This window comes from Rhinopithecus roxellana, chromosome 19, assembly GCF_007565055.1.
Source record: "Rhinopithecus roxellana isolate Shanxi Qingling chromosome 19, ASM756505v1, whole genome shotgun sequence".
Lineage (NCBI taxonomy): Eukaryota > Metazoa > Chordata > Mammalia > Primates > Cercopithecidae > Rhinopithecus > Rhinopithecus roxellana.
Window position 1 is genome coordinate 4,866,333 of NC_044567.1, and position 21,090 is coordinate 4,887,422.

A 21,090-nucleotide genomic window follows, 5' to 3' on the forward strand; every position below is an offset into this window, starting at 1 on the left:
AGCCAACTTGTCTGAAAAATGGGGATAATGACAGTATCTGTCTCAGGCGATGATAGGATTAAATGAACAAGCTTAGGGAGAACTTGTTGTAAGGGCCGTCTGCCGTAAGCACCCTATAAATGTTAGTTAGCTATTTACCGCAGGCCTGCGCTGTGGGGAAAGTCTGAGCTCCTCTGTGGAGGCCTCATGGATTGAGTAGTTGGTGAGACCCTAGAAAGTTCTGTGTAGTGGGAATGGGTAGTGGAAAGAGGCCTTGGAAAAGGCAGCACCCCGAGCCTGCCTTCCATCCCTCCAGCTCCTGGTCTCCCTTACTCATCATTTGAGGTCCCTCTGGCCTGGGTGAGGCACCTAACAAAGGCTCCCTTGTATAGGTCTGTTTGTTTCAGTAATAAATTCCCTGAGCAACAGCTCCTGGGTGGGGTGGCCCAGCAGCCTGCCAGGAGCTGATCTGGAAGCTATAGGACCACATTGTTTAGTGGCCACCTTGGTCTCTCCCTGTGTTTCTACCACGAGCTCCAGAGATTTCGCCAACGTTTTTTTAATTCCCAGCTCTTATGGCTTCAGAAAGAGCTGGACCTAACCTCATAAGATGATAGCTTTCTCTTCTTATTTATTTATTTTTTGAGACAGAGTCTCACTCTGTCGCCCAGGCAGGAGTGCAGTGATACGATCTCGGCTCACTGCAAGCTCCGCCTCCCAGGTTCACACCATTCTCCTGCCTCAGCCTCCCTAGTAGCTGGGACTACAGGCACCCACCACCACGCCTGGCTAATTTTTTTGTATTTTTGTAGAGACTGGGTTTCACTGTGTTAGCCAGGATGGTCTCCATCACCTGACCTCGTGATCCACCCACCTCGGCCTCCCAAAGTACTGGGATTACAGGCATGAGCCACTGTGCCCGGCATATTTATTTATTTTTGAGATGGAGTTGCGCTCTTGTTGCCCAGGCTGGAGTGCAATGGCGCGATCTCGGGTCACCACAACCTCAGCCTCCCGGGTTCAAGCGATTCTCCTGCCTCAGCCTCCCAAGTAGCTGGGATTACAGGCATGCACCACCACGCTTGGCTAATTTTGTATTTTTAGTAGAGTATTTTTAGTAGAGATGGGGTTTCTCCATGTTGGCCAGGCTGGTCTTGAACTCCCAACCTCAGGTGATCCACCCACCTCAGCCTCCCAAAGTGCTGGGATTACAGGCATGAGCCACCGCACCTGGCCTCTCTTTCTTATTTATTAAAAGAATTTTTTTTCTCTCGAGATAAGATCTAGTTCTGTCACCCAGGTTGTAGTGCAGTGCTACAATCATAGCTCACTGTAGTCTTGAACTCCTGGACTCAAGCAATCCTCCCACCTCAGCCTCCCAGGTAGATAGGACTATAGGCATGTGCCAGCACAGTCAGCTCCTTTTTGTTTGGTAGTTGGTTTCTTTTTTTAGACATGGGGTCTCACTATGTTGCCTAGGCTAGTCCAAACTCCTGGGCTCAAGCAGTCCTCCCACCTCAGCCTCCCAAAGTGCTAGGATTACAGGCCTGAGCCACCATACCCACCTTCTCCTTTTTCTTAAACCAAAGCTGTAGGGTATGGTAGAGTTCCTTATAAAGTAAGGGGGAAGGAAGCCAGTATTAAACTGAGTGCTTACTATGGGGCCTCTCATAGGCTACTTAATACTGACACTCCCTATGTGATAGGTATTATTTCAGTCCCCTTTTACAGAAGAGGGAACCCAGGCTCAGAGTTCAAGCAAATGTTCCCAAGGTCACCCAGCTACTAAGGGGGAGAGCCAAAGTTTGAATCTTAATCCCAAACCAAACCACTGAAACTTTGGGGTCAATCACCAAAGGTCTGCCCTACTCTCTCAGAGCACCTGATGGCCTCTCTGTTAACCGGAGAGAACCGACCACTGAGGTGTAACTAGCTCCCTCTGCACCCCATCCCCATACTAAGGCTAGTTTGATGGTAAAAATTAGTGACCCAGTTCCTATATTGTCACACCTGGCAACCCTTCCTGAAGCTTGAAAGGAACAGTTTGAGCACAAAGGTCCACTTTACTTACATGAAGGAAGATAAAGGCGTGAGAAACAGTCATCTCAACAAATGCAAGACATGAGCATAAAAGAGGTTCTCTGCTTTTCCAGCATTGTTATTACAAAGAGAGAAACCTACAATTAGTTTGTTAAACAAAATTCAAGGCTCCAGGACTCATCTCTGGAGCTGATACGTCTTAAATACTATTACAGTAAGGGAGGGAGAGGAGAAAATTCCCCATCCACTCCCTCAATTTGGCCCGTGTAGCTTCCCTTCGAGGGTGTGTGACTTGCCACCTGCACAAGTCATGGCCAAAACAGGAACCAAAAGGCCAAACTACCATCAATCTAGTCTTCTGCAACACCCTAACAGAGTGCCAGTGTCCTCTGCCCCCTCCACACTTGAGGGCAAAGTTCCAGGAAGTTTACTGCTGGTGTTAGGAGGTGAGCTGAAGTTCAGTGTCTCTGCCTCTGGCTCCACAGAAACCAGCCCCTATCACGTGGCTTCTGGAAAATGTGCCCTCCTCAGGATTGGTCCAGGGAGTAGTCACGGGTAGAGAACGTAAAGGGAGAAGCAGTTCAAACTTGACCTTGACCCTGTGTCTAGTGATGAGGTGAAGTCTGTCTGGCTCACTCTCTCCATTCTCTGCCATGCCCACCTCTTTGCTGGCCCTGCCATTGCTTCAAGGAGGGCTATTCCTCTTGGGTGAGAGTTTTCACCCTTGAACTAGAGTGCCTTTGTATGTGGTCGGGGGGAGGGTGGGAGGACCCTGGGATCTCCCAGGCCTTACAAAAGTGGAGGCACATAAATACAAACCTAAAAACCAGCCATTTCCTGCCAGCAGGTATCAACTACCCCCACAGCTTCAGCTATGGCCAAAGAGGCCAGCGTGGCAAGGTCCTGTCTCAGATCTAGCTGATGGCAGGGAGCCAGGAGGTGTTAGCACCCTCCTCAGCCCTTCACTTTGATGACCGTCCTTCCTCGTGATCATCAAAAAGGTTAGGGTTCTCTGCCAGCGTGGCTCTCACTTTATTCTTCTCCTTGAAGCGTCCTGAGTTGGAGACTTTGACGTGCTTGCCCTTTGTACTCTTGTCCACGATCTTCTCCAGGCGGGTGTTAAAGTCGCTGTTGGGGCCTCCAGCGTCAGGCCTTGAGGGTTCTGCGCCTCCCTCTGTTTGGGCATAGGTGTCAGGGATCTCATACAGCACCTTGGGAGTGGATTTCTTTTTCCGGAGGAAAGTCAGCTTCCACCAACCAATTTCAGTCGTCATGGCGCTCCCTAAGCCGAGGGTGGGGCTTTCTGCTGGAGCAGGGTCGGGGAGACAAAGGGGTCAGTGGGAAAAGGGAGTAGGTGCCTTTGGACCAGTGTGCTTTAGACTCCTAATCATGGGCTGTTTTAAGAATTAAAGAAAGGGCTGGGCACGGTTCCTCACACCTATAATCCCAGCACTTTGGGAGGCCAAGGCAGGTGGATCACCTGAGGCCAGGAGTTCAAGACCAGTCTGGCCAATGTGGTGAAATCCTGTCTCTACTGAAAATTAGCTGGGCGTGGTGGCACACACCTGTAATCCCAGCTACTCGGGAGGCTGAGGAAGGAGAACCACTTGAAACCGGGAGGCAGAGGTTACCGTGAGCTGAGATCGCACCACTGCACTCCAGCCTGGGTGACAGAGCGAGACTTGTCTTAAAGAAAAAAAAAGAAGAAGAAGAAGAAGAATTAAAGAAAGAATTTAAGCTAGGGCTGAATAAACCCAAGACTGAGATCAGTGGGGGTGACAATGCTTTTGGAGAGTGTGAGACAAGAAAAGAGTCAAAGTCAAGGTCAAGACAGGGAAGTCACCCGCCAGACAGAGAGGCAGTGGGACAGGCACACACCGTTGCCCTGGAGGTTTGTCGGGAGCTTTGAGATAATTCCTGCCAGGCCCCTCAGGGCCACAGGCAGGTGGACAGCTTGCCTGAGTCACACAGCATCCAGGCCTTTGATGCTTTTCCCGAACTTCCCACTATACCACCAGACCCTGCAGCCAGGTGTGGGAAGACCATTGACTGGTAGCATAGGGAGAGAAGCGCCCTGTGCATTTTGCTTGGAATTCATTACAAAATTAAATATAATTGGTGACATTTCAAGCAATTTGAACTTCCCAGTGGTGACCAGCAAGGCTAAAGTAGCTGCTGGGCTGTTCCTAAGGCAGGAGTCAGAGCCTCATGGCTCTGGCAAGCTACCACCTCTCTGGGCCTCAGTCTCCTCACCCATCCCATCCAGCTCTAGTATTTAGCTCTACTGTTAATCCCTGCCCACAGAGGTACCCATGCATTGCAAAGTAAAACTTAGGATAATGGGAATAATTACTAAGGGATGGTTCTCTTTCCCTACCAAGCTTCCACAAGGACAGGAGTTGGAAGGGGAGCTAAAAAGGCAGAAAGCAATTAGAAGGATCCCAGAAGTACAGGGAGACATGGTCATCACGGGTTGTACCTTTCAGGGCGGGGCTTGGGGCTGAAATCCAGGCTTCTCCACTCACAAGCCATGTGCCCTGCCATGGAGCTCCCTTCCCTGGGGGCCTCACCTTTGACTAATTTCCACAAAGGTGCTGTCTGAGCTAGCAGAACTTCTGGGAGAGAAGGTTGCCTGGACATCATTGATAGCTGGGGTATGTAAGATAGAAGCAGATGACAGTCTGCTAGATGAAGGAAGATCAATGACAGAACAGGTAGAGGAACGGTGATGACTGGCGAGGTCAGTGGTCTGGTTCTCGGGACGCCTAGCTGCCAGCTGTGAAAGCTCCCAGGAAGGAAGGCGCAGCTAGTGTACACCAGAAAGATAGAGGGTATCACCTCCTTTTAAAAACTGGAGGGGTGTTCACTGCATTTTTATAGTGACTTTTTTTTTTTTTTTTTGAGAGAGTCTTGCTCTGTTGCCCAGGCTGGAGTAAAATAGCATGATCTTGGCTCACCACAACCTCCGCCTCCCAGGTTCAAGCGATTCTCCTGCTTCAGCCTCCCAAGTAGCTGGGATTACAGGCATGCGCCACCACACCTGGCTAATTTTGTATTTTTAGTAGAGACGGGGTTTCTCCATGTTGGTCAGGCTGGTCTCAAACTCCTGACCTCAGGTGATCCGCCTGCCTCGGTCTCCCAAAGTTCTGGGATTACAGGCGTGAGCCACTGTGCCCGGCCCAATAGTGCCTTTCTTTGTGTAGGAGTAGAGGATTTCTCTTCTCTAGTTTTCTGATTTCTGGAATTTCCTTAATTAGTATAGATTATTTAAGGGTTGGGGGGCATATCAAATTTAGGAAAGAGGAGAGCACGATGTGGGCCTAGGCTTTACAATGAGCTGAATGCCTGCATCCATACCCCTCGTGCTCTGGTGTCCTGATCCTCCATGTCCCCACCCCCTCCCTCAGAGCACACAGCCAGTGGGTTCCTTCCAACACCTCTGTCTGGAAAGCAGCTCCCACATTGCCAGCTCTGTCCCTTTAACTGGGCTCAAGTAGCAAGAGAAGCTGAGGGGAGATCTTGTGCAGCTCATGCTCAGAAAGTGAAGGAGCAGTGAGAGGGGCGTGATAAATACTTCCAGGGCACCCTGGAGAGGTGAGCGCACCTAGGGACAGCCTGAGAGGTTTGCTTTGGCAGCTTGCCCCACCTGGGCTTAGCACAGCCTTGTACAGAACTTAGTGTTCCAGAATGGGTTTCTGGAAGGAGGTGGGGGAGAGCAGAGAAGGAGGAACAGAGCAGTTGCTTGGCCTGTGGATGCCCCAGTCACTGCCTTGTCTGGAATGAGGCCCACAGCCCCACCACTGCCCATTTGGGGCTACCAAGGAACTTGGGGAATGGAAGAACAGAAGATCCAGCTCCCGAGACTGTCATAACCACCAGATTTTCTAGCTCCAGGGAGAAATGGGCTTCTGCCTGTGCCCGTTAAAATTCACCTGTTTTAACAGGCATTTCAAGTTGGCAAACCTGGGGCTTAACTCTCCTTGGCGTAAAGGGAGCCACAGATCACGAGGAACTTATCAGCAAACTGTAGAGATGGGAACAGCCCTTGTGCCCTGCCCTGGGGCCTCCATCAAAGCATCAGCTCTGATGCCCTTGCATTCTGGCCTTGCACTCTGGTCTCTCTAGAATACTCTGCCAGAGGCCAGGTGCAGTGGCTCAAACCATAATCCCAGTACTTTGGGAGGCTGAGGCAGGAGGATTGCTTAAGGCCAGGAGTTTATTTATTTTATTTTATTTATTTATTTATTTATTTTTTTAAGGCCAGGAGTTTAAGACTAGCCTGACCAACTTGAGGAAACCTCATCTCTACTAAAAATACAAAAACACAAAAAATTAGGCAGATGTCGTGTCATGTGCCTGTAGTCCCAACTACTTGGTAGGCTGAGGCACGAGATTCCCTTGAACCCAGGAGGCAGAGGTTGCAGTGAGCTGAGATTATGCCACTGCATTCCAGCCTGGGTGACAGAGTGAGACTCTGTCTCAAAAAACAAACAAACAACAAAAAGAGAGAATACTGTTTTTGCCAGGCCTTCCTGTCTGTTCTGCCCAGGAGGACATGTGGGTACCAGTAAGCAGGTGTTTGCCCCATTAGGCAAGCCGGACTTATGGAAATCTGAGTTTGCAAAACAGAAAAATTAGCAGACTATTCTTTGTTCTACAAAATAACCCAGCTGTAGGATCCTGTAAATAGTCATCATAAAAAATAGTGTAAAATCTGATTTGCTTTAAAAACAAGCAAACAAAAAAGGTGATGTGATATCCAAACTTCCCAGATTCTCAAAGTTGCAAAGAACAAGATTTCTACAACCGCATGCCCGTGCCTCATCACAGAGGGCTGAAAGGGGTTGGGGGAGTAGGGGCAGGTAGCTTGGGACTTCAAACAGACCCAGCATTTGGTGACACACTGGTGGGCCCTGCAGTTCGCTCATGCAGGTTCCTGAGCTGGCCAAGCTAAGGGCTGGGCCCTTGCCCTGGGGCCTTGCAATCCAGGGATGATGGAAATCAGTCCCTGAGGATGCCAGCTTCACCTCTGCTGTTTGCACAGCTTTGGGGCCATGAAGGGCCTCATGGCACAGTCTGCCACCCCCGGTCTTTGGTGGCCAGTGCTATAGCATGCACATGGGTGTCCCAGGACAGGCCCCTCCATCCCAGCTGGGTTCGGTGAGCTGCTCTGAAGGGCTTTGCCCAGACTGAGCCAGGCCCCTCCTGAGCTAGGTCAAGTTAACCATTGACTGGGGCAGAGGGACAGATAGGGGAAGCAAGTCAGCTAATATGTTGTAAGTCAAAACCCAGAACTCCCTCCCCGATCCCTCTGCAGGGCCCCAGTGGCACTTAGGGGGCCTGCAGGATGAGACGGGGGTACCCTGGATAGGAATGGGGAGATGTTCCTACCAGACAGCTGGAAAAATGCTCCAGACTGGGGGGTCAGAGGGGTGGGCTCCAGTTCAGCAAGAGTTAACAGAAAACTACTCAGCAGTCGCTCTGTTGGAGGCCTGGATTGACTCCAAGAGGCAGTGGGATGAGTCCTGAGTGGAGACCAGGTTAGAGGCCTGGGTTCCTCTTTCCCGCTGGGCTTGTCAGCCATGGAGGCAGAACTGGGTGCCCTGACTGGAGTCTGTGCCTTGGTTTCCCCACCCACCACCCCCCTGCCTGTACCTGTAATCTCGACTGCTCCAGGCTGGAGGTGAGACCTTTCCTAGAGAAGCAGTTGAGTGTAGGAGCTGCCTGGGAGGGTGAGGCTCGGGGAGGAAGGGTTGCCTCCGGGGTGCTGTATCAGGCAAGGCTCAGCCAGGAGAGGTGGGTAGGAGCAGCTGCACGTCAGGTGCAAGAGAAACAGGTGCAGGAGCTGGTACCTGCTCTGCTGCAGCTCCTGGAGTCAAGGTGAACCTGAAACCCAGCCCCTCCCGGCTAAGTAAACAGAAGCAGAGGCTGGCTCAGGCTGATGAATATTCATCATGCCAGAAATCCAATCCCAGCGCCCCTGCATCCACCCAGAAGCCAGGGTCCTCCAGGGACCGCCACGCAGGAGGAGGGAATCCCAAGGGAGATCTGGGGTCAGGGAGCACAGGAGGCTCTCTCAGTTTCCCCACTCTTGGGTAACTGGTTGCACTCCCCAGTTATAGCCAAGGTCACCCCATCCATTTCATCTTCTGAGGAGGCTCAGACCCCTCTGCAGTATGGACCACCACCTGGATATTGCCCAGGGCACAACCAGGAAAGAGTTAAGGGCTGCTGCTTCCATTGGCAGGCTGGGTAGGACAGGGTGCACCCCAGCTTCCTTTGAACTCCCTGAGTCGAAACCAGTCCCTGGTTAAACTGGTTGGCAGACCGGTTCCCAGGCTGTCCCTCCCCGTGCCTGAAGCCACAAAGTGGGGACTGGGTTGGGGGCTGTGGCTTCCTCCTGACCTGAAGAGCCCCTCCTCAAAATCTTCCTAGGGAGAAAAAAGCGGGCACCAGCCTCTCCTCGGGCCAGGCTCTCCAGACCCACCACAACCTCAAACATCGTCATTCCTCTCCCACTTTGCTTTTAGGTGGGCTTCAAGGCCCTTGAGATCTTATGCAGAATTCCGTGTTTGTGGGCAGAGGGCCATTGCTTCTTCTGCATAGATGATACTTTTATCAGACTCTCAAAGAGACCTGTGACAGTCTCCTCATTAGCAAAGTGCCACTGGCTTCAACTCCTCCCAGATGTCCAGCAGCCTATTGAAAGGCCTTCCTGGGTATTATGAAGTTGGCAAAACCTGGAGCAAGTTCTCAAGGAAAGGAGAGATGGGTCCCCAGTGAGGCTGGAAGAGAAGGAAAGGCAAGAAAGCAGGGGATGGGCACACGGTTGGGGACAAGGGTAGAGTGTGTGCGCACAGGGGCCACTGTCCTCACTGATCTGCAGTCTCACTACCCCTGCAAACCCACCATTGGCCAAGCCTGTGTGCAGCCCTCAGCCGGGGCTGCTCTTGCAGATGGCTCCGTGCTTGGGGAGCGTTGTTTTGCAGCCACCCGGAGGTGGCCTGTCCTGTTTGCGCTGGCATTCTCTCTCCCCTCGGATGGGCATCTCTGGAGAGTGGAAAACGTCTGCTGCATACTCAGTGTCTCTGCCACTTCCTGGGCCCAGTGCTACCAGTTTAGGTGCCCAATCCACCCCCCAGCTACCTTCCTCCATGTACCAGAGGTGTGTCAGGCAGAGTGAGGCACGGGGTAGAGAAAAAGCATAAAATTCCCCTTTCCCTGGCTCTCCCTCTAAGTTACATTTGAAATCCCAGCTTACCAACTCTTAAAGCTGTCCCCATCTCCAATCCTGCTTCTACTCGCTCCAGCTTCTGATGGCCTCTTGGGTTTGTATTCTCCTCCATCTGAAATAGCCGCCTTTCCCTTAAAGAGTCCTTGGGTGGACAGTCCTCCAAAGCCTCCCCACAGCCCACGGCAGAACCTACTTGGCCTGGCTCTCCTAGGATGGGGCCTCTGCAGCCTCCTCTTGTGCCCACCCACCCCTGCCAACTCTCCCCGAACACTAGGCCCTTCTCTGCCTGCCTTTGTAGGCACGGGGCTGCCTTAGAAGGGTGAGATTAGGAGTGCTGGCTGTGCTCTTGGGTGACAATGTCTTCCCATCACCTGTGCGACCCAAGATAAACTCCTATTCATCCCTCAAAACCTGAATTAATGATCACACCTCCCACCCCGCCAGGAGTTTTCTTGTTTCCCCTTCTGTGTTCCTATAGAACCTGCTCATATACTTCTATTTAACATGATATATATACCATGATTGATTTCCACTTATAGACTTTTAGCTCTTAGATTCCAGAATTATGTATCACTGATCCAGACCTGACATATAGTAGGTACTTATGCAAGCTTGAAAACACAAATGAGAAACAGAAACATTGTTTTTACCCAAAGAAACTGGTAATGTAGCCCCTTGCTTTGTCCAACGCTCCGTGGGGCAGGTAAACGTGCAGGAAAACCCATTTATTTGCCTTGTGGTTCCAGCTACAGCTGACTTGCTGTCATGCTATCATCTCCCTGGGGGTTGATTCGAATTGAAGGATCTAATTTTGCAAGGTCCCCTGCCTCTAGCGCAAAGTACACACAGCTGTCCCAGAAAGGTGCCCACAGCTTCCTAGATCTGTCACTTTCTATAAAAGCCTGGTCTACTCAGAGTGGATATCTGGTTCAGAAGACAAAAACTTATTCCAGCTCAGGTGTTGGGAAGAGACCAGAAGGTTAGTGGGATGGGCTTTGGTCTGGGGGATAGTAACTCAGAGTCAGGTCCCCGTTCCCCATCCATAGAGGAAAGGGCTTGCCCTGGAGGCACTCATTCCCTGTGCCTCTCTGATGTCTGAGCCCAAGGGAGCAGATTCCTGTTCTCTTAGCCCCACACTGGAGAAGGAGCCCCCATAAGTGCCATGGCAGGCCCACCTGTGGCTCTCCCTTCCCAAGCACCACCAGGACCAGGTGCAGGTATGAGGCCCTAGCGCATTACCAGGGAGGGGCCAGCCTGGGGCGCAACCTCTGGCCTTAAGGGCATTTATTTCTGGGAGGAGCAGGACTGGGAGGAGAGTTTGAGATAAGACTGTGAGCTACAAAAATAACTCCTCACGTACAGGCCACTTTATTGCTTTATAAAAATTTTCACCTTTGGCCAGGCACAGTGGCTCACTCCTGTAATCCCAGCACTTTGGGAGACTGAGGCAGGCAGATCACCTGAGGTTGGAAGTTCAAGACCAACCTGACCAACATGGAGAAACCCCATCTCTACTAAAAATACAAAATTAGCCAGGCATGGTGGCGCATGCCTGTAATCCCAGCTACTCGGGAGGCTGAGGCAGGAGAATCGCTTCAACCTGGAAGGTGAGGCGAGATTGCGCCATTGCACTCCAGCCTGGGTAACAAAAGTGAAACTCTGTCCCAGAAAAAAAGAAAAAAAAAATTCACTTTTAAGCACGCCTTCCTAAAACTAGGTTTAAGTGTAACATGCCATATACATGCAGTGTGCACGTTTTCAGAAATGTGTTCTCGTTGAGTAAAGCAAGTTAAATTCACCTAAGGGAGCCCCAAAGACCTTGGTGCCCTTTTGGGGTGCACAGCCATGGGGCCCCATTGAATTACAAATCTAATCAGCCTGGCATATCCATCCCATTTTACTGACCTCTGCCCAACAAGTAGATCTAGGCTTCAGGGATATTTCTTCTCCAAAACAGGGAGAAGAGAGGTGTTGCCATTATCCTCAGTGCTCCCCCTTCTCTGGAAGGCCAGGAGATTGGAGATCCTGGGGGTGTCCAGCCTGGTCGAGGTGACAAGTGGGGCAAAACCAAAGATCAGTCTCTGGCGGGCTATACCAGGTGCCATGGGGAGGTGGGGCAGGCAGAAGCTGCATTCTGATCTGAGGTGGGTGGTGGGGCTGCCGTTGGAGGGGGCTCTCTCTTGTTTTCATGCGAGGCGTTCCCTTCAAGGAGATCTCAGCAGGGAGTGGGGGTATGAGCAGCCAATATTAGGGGGACTGTGGTCCAGGCACTCTTCCAAATGTTCCACAGGTGTGAATTTTGATCCCCACAGCCACCCCTTAAGGTGGATTCTCTAACCCAGTACACCCATTTGCACCCCCTCAGCAATTTTCCTGTTGCTGTTTGCATTTGTTTCCTGTAGCTACCATTAGTTACCATGAACTCCATGGCTTGAAACAACAGAAATGGATTCTTCTGACCTATCCAGTAAGCAGAAGTCAGAAATGAGTTTAACTGGTCAAGACCAAGGAGTTGCCAGTGCTGTGATCCCTCTGGAGGCTCCAGGGAGAGCCTGTCCTTGATTGCTCCAAGCTCCTGGTGACTGCAGGCACTCCTGGGCTTGTGGCCACATCACTCCAATCTTTGCCTCCTTTGTTTTCACTTCTGTGGGTTTGGCTAAACTCCCTCCACCTCTCTCTTATAAGGATACTTGGGATGGCATTTAGGGTCCACCCCGATGATCCAGGATTCTCTCATCTCAAGACGTTTAACATAATCACGTGTGTAAAGAGTCTTTTTCCAAATAAGGTCACACTCATAGCTTCTGGAGATTTGACATGGTTATCTTTGGAGGGATCATTTTTCAGCCTTCCACATTCTTCATTCAGATCACCTCTCTGTATTGTCAGATGTAAGTGTGCTTCCCACATCCTTTTTCAGGGAAGGACTTGCTGCCAGGTCACAGAAGTGTGGTCAGCAGTTCGCCATCAGCTCCTTCAAGGTCTGTCTCAGCGATAGAAAGTCAACTTGCCCGAAGGCTACCATTCTGGGGCAGTGCACTTCTAGAAATATAAAAGCCCAGCCATTTCAGCCCCATGAAGGACATTCTCGGGGAAATATTCACTCAGAGGCCCCCACCACATTGACTGAAGCTTTGCTGGGCCTGCAGTGTAGTTGAATTTCTGCCTCTGTCCAGTCCTGCTTCCATCTGGTTCCTCTCACAGGAAATGATTCCTAATAAACATCTTGCCCCCCTAAACACCACCTACTTCTGTAGAACGCAACCCATGACACAGACATTTCCATTTTTGCCAGTATGATGGAAGTGAAGTGGTCTTCCTCATGTTATTTATTTGTTCATTTATTTAGAGATGGAGTCTCGCTCTGTTTCCCAGGCTGGAGTGCAGTGGTGCCATCTTGGCTCACTGCAACTTCCACCTCCCAGGTTCAAGTGATTCTCCCACCTCAGCCTCCTGAGTACCTGGACTTACAGGTGTGCACCACCACACCCAGCTAATTTTTGCATTTTTAGTAGAGATGGGGTTTCACCATGTTGGACAAGTTGGTCTGGAACTCCTGACCTAAAGTGATCCGCCCACCTCGGCCTCCCAAAGTGCTGGGATTACAGGTGTGCACCATTGCACCAGGCCCCTGTCCTTTATATTAGCATTTCCCTAGTGTACTGGATTTAATAGTGTCCCTGAAAATTCACATTCACTCAGAACCCCAGAATGTGACCTGCATTGGAAATAAGGTTTCCAGATGTGGTTTTCAGATGTAGTCATCCTGGGTTAGTGTAGGTCCTAAGGCTGAGGAGCAGTGTCCTTACAGGAAGAATGTCATATGACAATGGAGACCATGTGACAATGGAGGTACCTGCAAGCCAAGGACACCAAGGCCTGCCAGCAGCCACAGAAGCCAGGAAAGAGGCACAGCATCTCCTCTGCAAGGAACCAACCATGCTGACACCTGGATTTCAGACTTCAAGCCTCCAGAACTGTGACAGAGTAAATTAATTTCTTTTTTTTTTGCAGGGGCGGGGGGAACAGAGTCTTGCTCTGTCGCCCAGGCTGGAGTCCACTGGTGTGATCTCGGCTCACTGCACCCTCCACCTCCCGGGGTTCATGCCATTCTCCTGCCCAGCCTCCCAAGTAGCTGGGACTACAGGCGCCCGCCACCGCACCCAGCTAATTTTTTGTATTTTTAGTAGAGACAGGGTTTCACTGCGTTAGCCAGAATGGTCTCAATCTCCTCACCTCAGGTGATCCGCCCGCCTCAGCCTCCCAAAGTGCTGGGATTACAGGCGTGAGCCACCGCGCCAGCCCTGTGAGAGAGTAAATTTCTATTGTTTTAAGCCACCTAGTTTGTGATAATTTGTTACAACAGCTCTGGGAAACTAAACGCTTTGTTTCTAGTAAGATTGGACATCTTTTCATACATTTATTGATCATGTTCTCTAAAATGATCTTTCCTTCCTTCTTCCCTTCCTTCCTTCCTCTCTCTGTCTTTCTCTCTCTTTTTTTTTTTTTTTTTCTGAGTCAGGGTCTCACTATGTTGTCCAGGCTGGTTTCGAACTCCTGGACTCAAGTGATCCTCCTGCCTCAACCTCCCAAAATGCTGGGATTACAGGTGTGAGCTACCATGCCCAGCCAAAATGATCATTTTTTTCAATGTAGAAAAACTTCTCCTTCTCATCACATGAGAGCTGTCTTTCTAGTATCCACTGACTTAAAAAAAATCAATGTATTTATGCATCCCTGGCCCCTTTGCATAATTCTATTTATTTATTTATTTATTTATTTATTTATTATTTTTATACACAGGGTCTCCCTCCATCACCCAGACTGGAATACAGTTGCACAGTCATAGCTCACTGATGCCTCAAACTCCTTGGCTCAAGCGATCTTCCCACCTTTGCATAATTCTACAGCTTTCCAGGGACCTGCTTGCCCATTGGTTGGGATCCTAACCTACGGGATTACATTTCAACCCTTTGTAATGGACCTGAAGGTTCCTCAAGATCTCCCTTTGCCCATCTCTTCAACCTAATTTCTCTCCACTCACCCCATAAACATCCATGCTCCCACAATAAACTTCTTCCTTCTGGAACAGCCATTCTCTCACCTCTGGGCTTTGTCCTTGCTTTTCCTTTTTCCCAGAATGACACCTGTCACTTCCCTTCCTCTTTTCTCTCCTCTCCCTTCTATTACAGTTCATGCCATCCTGCAAGACTCAGCTCAAGTGTTACTTCTCCTAAGAGCCTGCTCTGGTAGTGTTCTGTCCTTCTCCCTTGCCTTTTCCCATGCTGAGTTGGGTACTCCTTCTCCTTCTTTCTGTTCCCTTAGCACTCTGAGCATCTCTGAGTGGACCTCTTATTTGCCTTTTTTTTTTTTTTGAGACTGGGTTTTGTTCTTGTTACCCAGGCTGGAGTGCAATGGCATGATCTCGGCTCACCGCAACCTCCACCTCCCAGGTTCAAGTGAATGTCCTGCCTCAGCCTCCCTAGTAGCTGGGATTATAGGCATGTGCCACCACGCCCGGCTAATTTTGTATTTTTAGTAGAGACAGGGTTTCTCCATGTTGTTCAGGCTGGTCTCGAACTCCTGACCTCAGGTGATCCGCCTGCCTCAGCCTCCCAAAGTGCTGGGATTACAGGCATAAGCCACCATGCCCAGCTCTGGTCTCAAACTCTTGACCTCAGGTGATCTGCCTGCTTTGGCCTCCCAAAGTGCTGGGATTACAGGTGCCTCTTATTTGCTTTGTATAGATTTTCTGAGCACCTTCTATGCATGAGCACAGTACTCTCACACTCTGTGATGACACACTCTGGAGATGCTGTCATGGGATTTGGAAAGTGGCGGGGCCCTCCCTCAACATACTGCTACTTCCTTTGAGGCCTAGGACTGTGTCTTCGTGGTAAAGTGCTCAGGGTGCATAACGTTGAACTCCATGGGAAAAGAGGCAAAAGGATGGGTGGTTTGGTAGTGTCCTTGGCTTTCCTTCTCTTAGCAGATTAGATTCCCACCCCCTTCCATGATAAGCGTGATGAAATAATGAAGTACAGCGGCATCCTTAGGAGATGACACACAGGACCCATTTCAGGAAGCCACCCAGGGACTTCTTTTTCCCAGAAGACTAACAAAGGTGGAGGGATGAGGTGGCCAGGAGGGCATGGGTGGCCAGGGTTAAGGGTGCAATGAGTGGCCCCAGAGCATGACCCAGGTGACTGGCCCCACATAGATTTTCACTGGTCTGTACCAAACTTGTGAAGCTGTCCACCCCTAATTTCTTCTCCCTGATTTCACCCCTTCACTCCCAAGAGGCTCAGGGGATGTTGACTCCAAGTCCTGAGCTGTAGAGGAAAGGATGAGAGAAGGATCTGGGGACCTCGAACCTCTTGTCCCAAGACCAAGCAATCATGGTCCCCACTCATCACAACTACCACCATCATCAAATGCCTTCCTGCACACAGCCTTCCTTTATTACAAGCATCCGTTAAGCTCCTGACACTCAATGTCAAGTGTCACGCCGGATGCTGGGGTTATAGAGATGAACAAGTCTGCTTTAGCTTCCCTGCCCACAGGTACTCGCAGATTAGGTGGGAAGACAGACTGAAAAAAGCAACACTCCAGGCATCGTGGCTCACGCCTGTAATCCCAGCACTTTGGGAGGCCAAGGTGGGTGGATCACAAGGTCAGGAGTTCAAGACCACCCTAGCCAACATGGTGAAACCCCGTCTCTACTAAAAATACAAAAATTAGCTGGGCATGGTGGCGTGTGCCTGTAATCCCAGCTACTTGGGAGGCTGAGGTAGGAGAATCGCTTGAACCCGAAAGGTGGAGGTTGCAGTGAGCTGAGATCGCATCACTGCACTCCAGCCTGGATGACAGAGCGAGACTCCATCTCAAAAAAAAAAAAAAAGAAAGAAAGAAAGAAAGAAAAAAGCAACCGAGGTTACACTCCACACAGCAAGAGGCCCAAGGCTGCTATGTTTCCAGAGCTTCCAGCCTAGCAGGCAGATATACCACACATACAAAGGCACACACACCACACCCCATAGTCACTGTGGCTGTGAGCAGACACACAGACCATAAAGTAATAAAAATAGAGCAGATAAAATAAATGAGTTATTTGAATGTCGAAGGTAAGCCTTCTTTTTATGGATATTGCGGGAGGATAAGTAATGGGCTCCCTTTCCCAGAATGGGGTGTGGTAAGAATGAACTTTGGAAAGGGGCAGGGCCTGCAGGGGTGGGAGTTCTAAGTGTCTGGCACAACAGCTGAGGAGAAAATAGGAATCAGGTCCAAGGGAGGAAGAGATCTGAAGCTGTTGTGGCTGAGCCAAAGGGGCAGGCAGGGGTACAGGAGAAGCAAAGGCACATCACACAGAGAAGAAGAATGCAGGCTGGGGCGCCCAAAAGGCCTGGGTTTGAATCCCAGCCCACCAACTACCCACTGTATGATTTTCCTTTATATTTATTTATTTATTTATTTATTTATTTATTTATTATTTATTTATTCATTGAGTCTCTCTGTTGCCCAGGCTGGAGTGCAGTGGCACAATCTTGGCTCATTGCAACCCCCACCTCCCAAGTTCAAGGGATTCTCATGCCACAGCCTCCTATTACAGGTATGCGCCACCACACCCATCTAATTTTGTATTTTTAGTAGAGATGGGGTTTCACCATGTTGGCCAGGCTGGTCTCAAACTCCTGATCTCAGGTGATCCACCCGCCTCAGCCTCCCAAAGTGTTGAGATAACAGGCGTGAGCCACCGCGCCCGGCCCACTGTATGATCTGTATGATTTTCTTTTCTTTTCTTTTTTTATTTTTTTGAGATGGAGTCTTGCTCTGTCACCCAGGCTGGAGTGCAGTGGTACAATCTCGGCTCACTGCAACCTCCGCCTCCTGGGTTTAAGCAATTCTCCTGCCTCAGGCTCCTGAGTAGCTGGGACTACAGGCAACGTGCCACCACACCCAGCTAATTTTTTGTGTTTTTAGTAGAGACAGGGTTTCACCGTGTTAGCCAGGATGGTCTTGATCTCCTGACCTTGTGATCCGCCCGCCTCAGCCTCCCAAAGTGTTGGGATTACAGGCGTGAGCCACCATACCTGGCCTAGTGTATGATTTTCAACATGTTATGTAATTAATCTTTGGCTTCCTTGCCTTTAAAATCTGGTTAATGATGGTACCCACATTATAAGGTTGTTAGAAGAATCAAATTAAATAGGGCTTGTAAAACATTTAGATCTACACTGGCACGTGGACATGTTTATCACGTAATAAGCAAGCTAACAACAACAATAATGAATGGCAAGGCAGGCTGCCTACACAGTGCCTCAGGGCTCTGTGCTTCCTCGTCCAAAGCTGGCACAGCCCTGGTATATCCTCCCTCACCTCTCTACATGTGCTGCCCCTCTCCTAGGTTCCCATCTGCTAAATCATCAGAGAACTGAGAGATTCCTGATCAGAAACCTACCATACCTCTCTCTGCCTCCTTCTAGCTGCTGGGAGCCCCAACGACTAAAGTCTCCTGAAGTAGACAGAGTCGATGCCCTGGATGCCAGACCAATTATGTGCTTATCTGCCCACAGGCCCTGAAGTTCTCTGTGGCCTTGGAAAAGTGCAGACACCTGCCAATGCTCGTACACTCTTTGAGAACACAGAAGCATGTGCCTTTGGTAGGCTCTCCCCCAGAGCCTCTGCAGTCAGCAGAGGTAGGTTCTGTCCCAGAGCCTCTGGCATTAGGACAGCCTCCCTGGAGTCAGTAGCTGGGCAGAACTGTTCTCAAACATCCTTCTGCTCCACGTGAGTCACCTTGGGAAGCTGCGGGTGGGGTTTAAGTGCTGGTGGTCCCTGCTTCCATCAACTCACCTGGGCTGGGTCTTCCAGACCCGCCCTGTCCTGTTCTGCCCATGAAGATAGATAGATACACCTTGAGGGCAGGGCAGTGCCTTGCTTCTTGGGATGTCCCAGAGAGCCCCAAGCACATAGTTGGGGCCCAGTTAAGTGTGTGTAATCATGGAGGAGCCTGGGCAATTCCTACAGCCTGAGTCAGATGGGAGCCAAATTCCCATGAAAGATCCCTGAAAAGGCCCTTAGTTCAGCCCTATGAGCCATTTTCAGAGCAGTTTTTCAATTTGTTCTATAATAATAATGATCATATATGATATATATATATATTTTTGAAATGGAGTCTTACTCTGTTGCCCAGGCTGGAGTGCAGTGGCACAATCTCGGCTCACTGCAACCTCCACCTCCCAGGTTCAAGTGATTCTTCTGCTTCAGCCTCCTGAGTAGCCAAGTAGCAGGGACTACAGGCACCCACCACGCTGGGATGGTTTTTGTTTTTTTTGTGTGTGTTTTTATTTTTTATTTTTTGCTTTGTTTTGTTTTTGATACGGAGTCTCACTCTGTCGCCCAGGCTGGAGTACGGTAGCGCAATCTCGGCTCACTACAACCTCCGCCTCCCGGGTTCAAGCAGTTCTCCTGCCTCAGTTTCCTGAGTAGTTGGGATTACAGGCATATGCCACCACACCCAGCTAATTTTTGTATTTTTAGTAGAGACGGGGTTTCACCATGTTGATCAGGCTGGTCTCGAACTCCTGACCTCGTGATCCACCCACCTCAGCCTCCCAAAGTGCTGGGATTACAGGCATGAGCTACCGTGCCCGGTGTGGTTTTTGTTTGTTTGTTTGTTTGTTTTAGAGATAGGATTTCACCATGTTGATCAGGCTGGTCTCAAATTCCTGACCTTGGGTGATCTGCCTGTCTTGGCCTCCCAAAAGTGCTGGGATTACAGGCGTGAGCCTCCACGCCTGGCCCATATATGATATTTCATACAGGGAGAGTTTACAAAGCATGAGAAATATATCTACAGTATGTTGTAAACTGTCGTGAGTTACTAGTGTGTTTATTTATGCCTCTAAACAGAAATACCCTGAGATAGGATAGCTGTTATCTCCATGTGGGGAAACTGTGGCTGTCAGATAGGTTATAGAAATGCTCCAAGACCTCACTGAGCAGAATCTAGGTCTTCCCGCTGCTGTATCACACTATGCATTTCAATCAAAAATTTACTAAGCCTCAAGTGTTGTGCTGTGGTGAGCAGGAGCTGGGGAAGTAATATTTAGAAATGGCACACCCAGGGCCGGGCGCAGTGGCTCATGCCTGTAATCCCAGCACTTTGGGATGCCGAGGGTGGGTGGATCACGAGGTCAAGACCATCCTGGCTAACATGGTGAAACCCCGTCTCTACTAAAAATACAAAAACAAAATTAGCCGGGCGTGGTGGTGGGCGCCTGTAGTCCCAGCTACTCGGGAGGCTGAGGCAGGAGAATGGCATGAACCCAGGAGGCAGAGCTTGCAGTGAGCCGAGATAGTGTCACTGCACTCCAACCCCTGCAACAGAGCAAGACTCTGTCTCAAAAAAAAAAAAAAAAAAAGACATGGCATACCCAGCTTTGTGAGATCCTGGGGAATCTGGCCTCAGCTCACCCTCCCTCTTTACCCTACCCACTTCTTGGCCAATCTCAAACTCTCCCTTAGCTTCAGCCACCACTCAGACCACAGATTAGCCAGCCTGTGACTCTCCAAGCTGTATCTCCAGCCCCGACAACTCCCTTGAACTCCAAAATTATAGACCCAAGTGCCTTCTGCACACTTTCCATCTGGGGGTATCTCAGCATTACCAGACCAGGTTCAAAGCTAGACCCCCTCCTCCCCAACACCTGCTCAGCATCCTGCATTCCTGTCTCAGGTGGTGGCTCCCACCTAATCACCTAGGTGTCATCCTTGGTGTCTCTCTCCTCCACCCAAACAGCCAATCATATTGCCAAGTCCTATCCATTTTCCTCCTAAATATTCCTCAGATCCAGCCCTTCCCCTTCCTCCCTACACCTTGTGTCCCAGCTCAGGCTATAATCCCTCGATAACAACCTCCTTCCAGCCTCCCTGCCCCTAGTCTTATCTCCCATGCATTCATCATCCCAGCAGCCTATCTGTGCAGGTTCTTCCCTGCCTCAAACCCCTTCTGTGATTCCTCTGTCTGAAGGGATGAAGTCCAAGTTCCTTAATGAGGCTCCCTTTGATATGACCTTTCCACCTTTACAGCCTCTCCTCTAGCCACTCGCTGCCTCAAACCATCTGCTGCACAGAGGTTGGCCTGCCCGCAGAGTCGACTTCATCTTGAAATTTTTCATTTTGTAACAAGGGGCCATGCATTTCCATTTTGCACTGGACCTCACAAATTACGTTGCCCGTCCAGCCTGCCTGTTGTTGCTTGCACCCCTCTTGCAGTTTGTGGCCACCTAAGCTTTGTCTCTGTAGTCTCCTCCATCTAAAACTCCTCTTCCCACATCACCCAGCTATCTTCAGCTGTTCGTTTAGACTCCATGTAGGTGTTCTCTTTGGGACGTCTCACTGATCCTCCTCCTTCCCCTTCCCTGCCCTAATCGCCCAACACGTTGCAGGTGCTCAACCATGTCTATTCGAGAAACTTAATGAGAAGGCAAAGCATGACAAGTGCCACAAGAGACCTGTACACTGCTCTGGATGGTAAAGTGACGCAAGAAGGGAAGAAGGCATTTGCAACGGCCTCCTAGATCGGCGCTAGGACCTCCCCAGCGGACACCTCAATCCGCACGGAAAGGACCCAGTGCCCGCCTGGGGAAGCAGCTGCCAAGCTGGGCTCTCGGGCGCCGCCTGCCGCAATCGCACGGCCGCTGCAGCGCACCCCCTCCAGTCCCCGGCCGTGAGCCCGCCTCGCGTCTCCGATTGGCTGTCTCCATTCTCCCGCCCCTCCCGAGCTCAGCCATTCGGAGCCTTGGGGTGGGCGGGGCTGGAGGCCTGAGTGGAGC

At 50.3% G+C, this 21,090-nt stretch overlaps 1 protein-coding gene across 2 annotated transcripts; it reads right to left on the minus strand.

Moving 5' to 3' along the window:
* Positions 1-2,022: 2,022 nt before the first annotated feature.
* On the minus strand, positions 2,023-7,901 carry PRR15L (proline rich 15 like). 2 transcript variants are annotated; one of them, XM_010358255.2, is made up of 2 exons: positions 7,675-7,901; positions 2,023-3,322 (listed from the first exon to the last, which is right to left on the minus strand). In XM_010358255.2, the coding sequence occupies exon 2, from the start codon at positions 3,291-3,293 to the stop codon at positions 2,982-2,984; it is 312 nt and encodes a 103-aa protein (XP_010356557.2). In that variant the 5' UTR covers positions 3,294-3,322; positions 7,675-7,901; the 3' UTR covers positions 2,023-2,981. The 2 variants fall into 2 exon arrangements, with proteins under 2 accessions (XP_010356557.2, XP_010356639.2); XM_010358337.2 differs by having other exon boundaries at positions 2,023-3,325; positions 7,675-7,867.
* Positions 7,902-21,090: the final 13,189 nt, after the last annotated feature.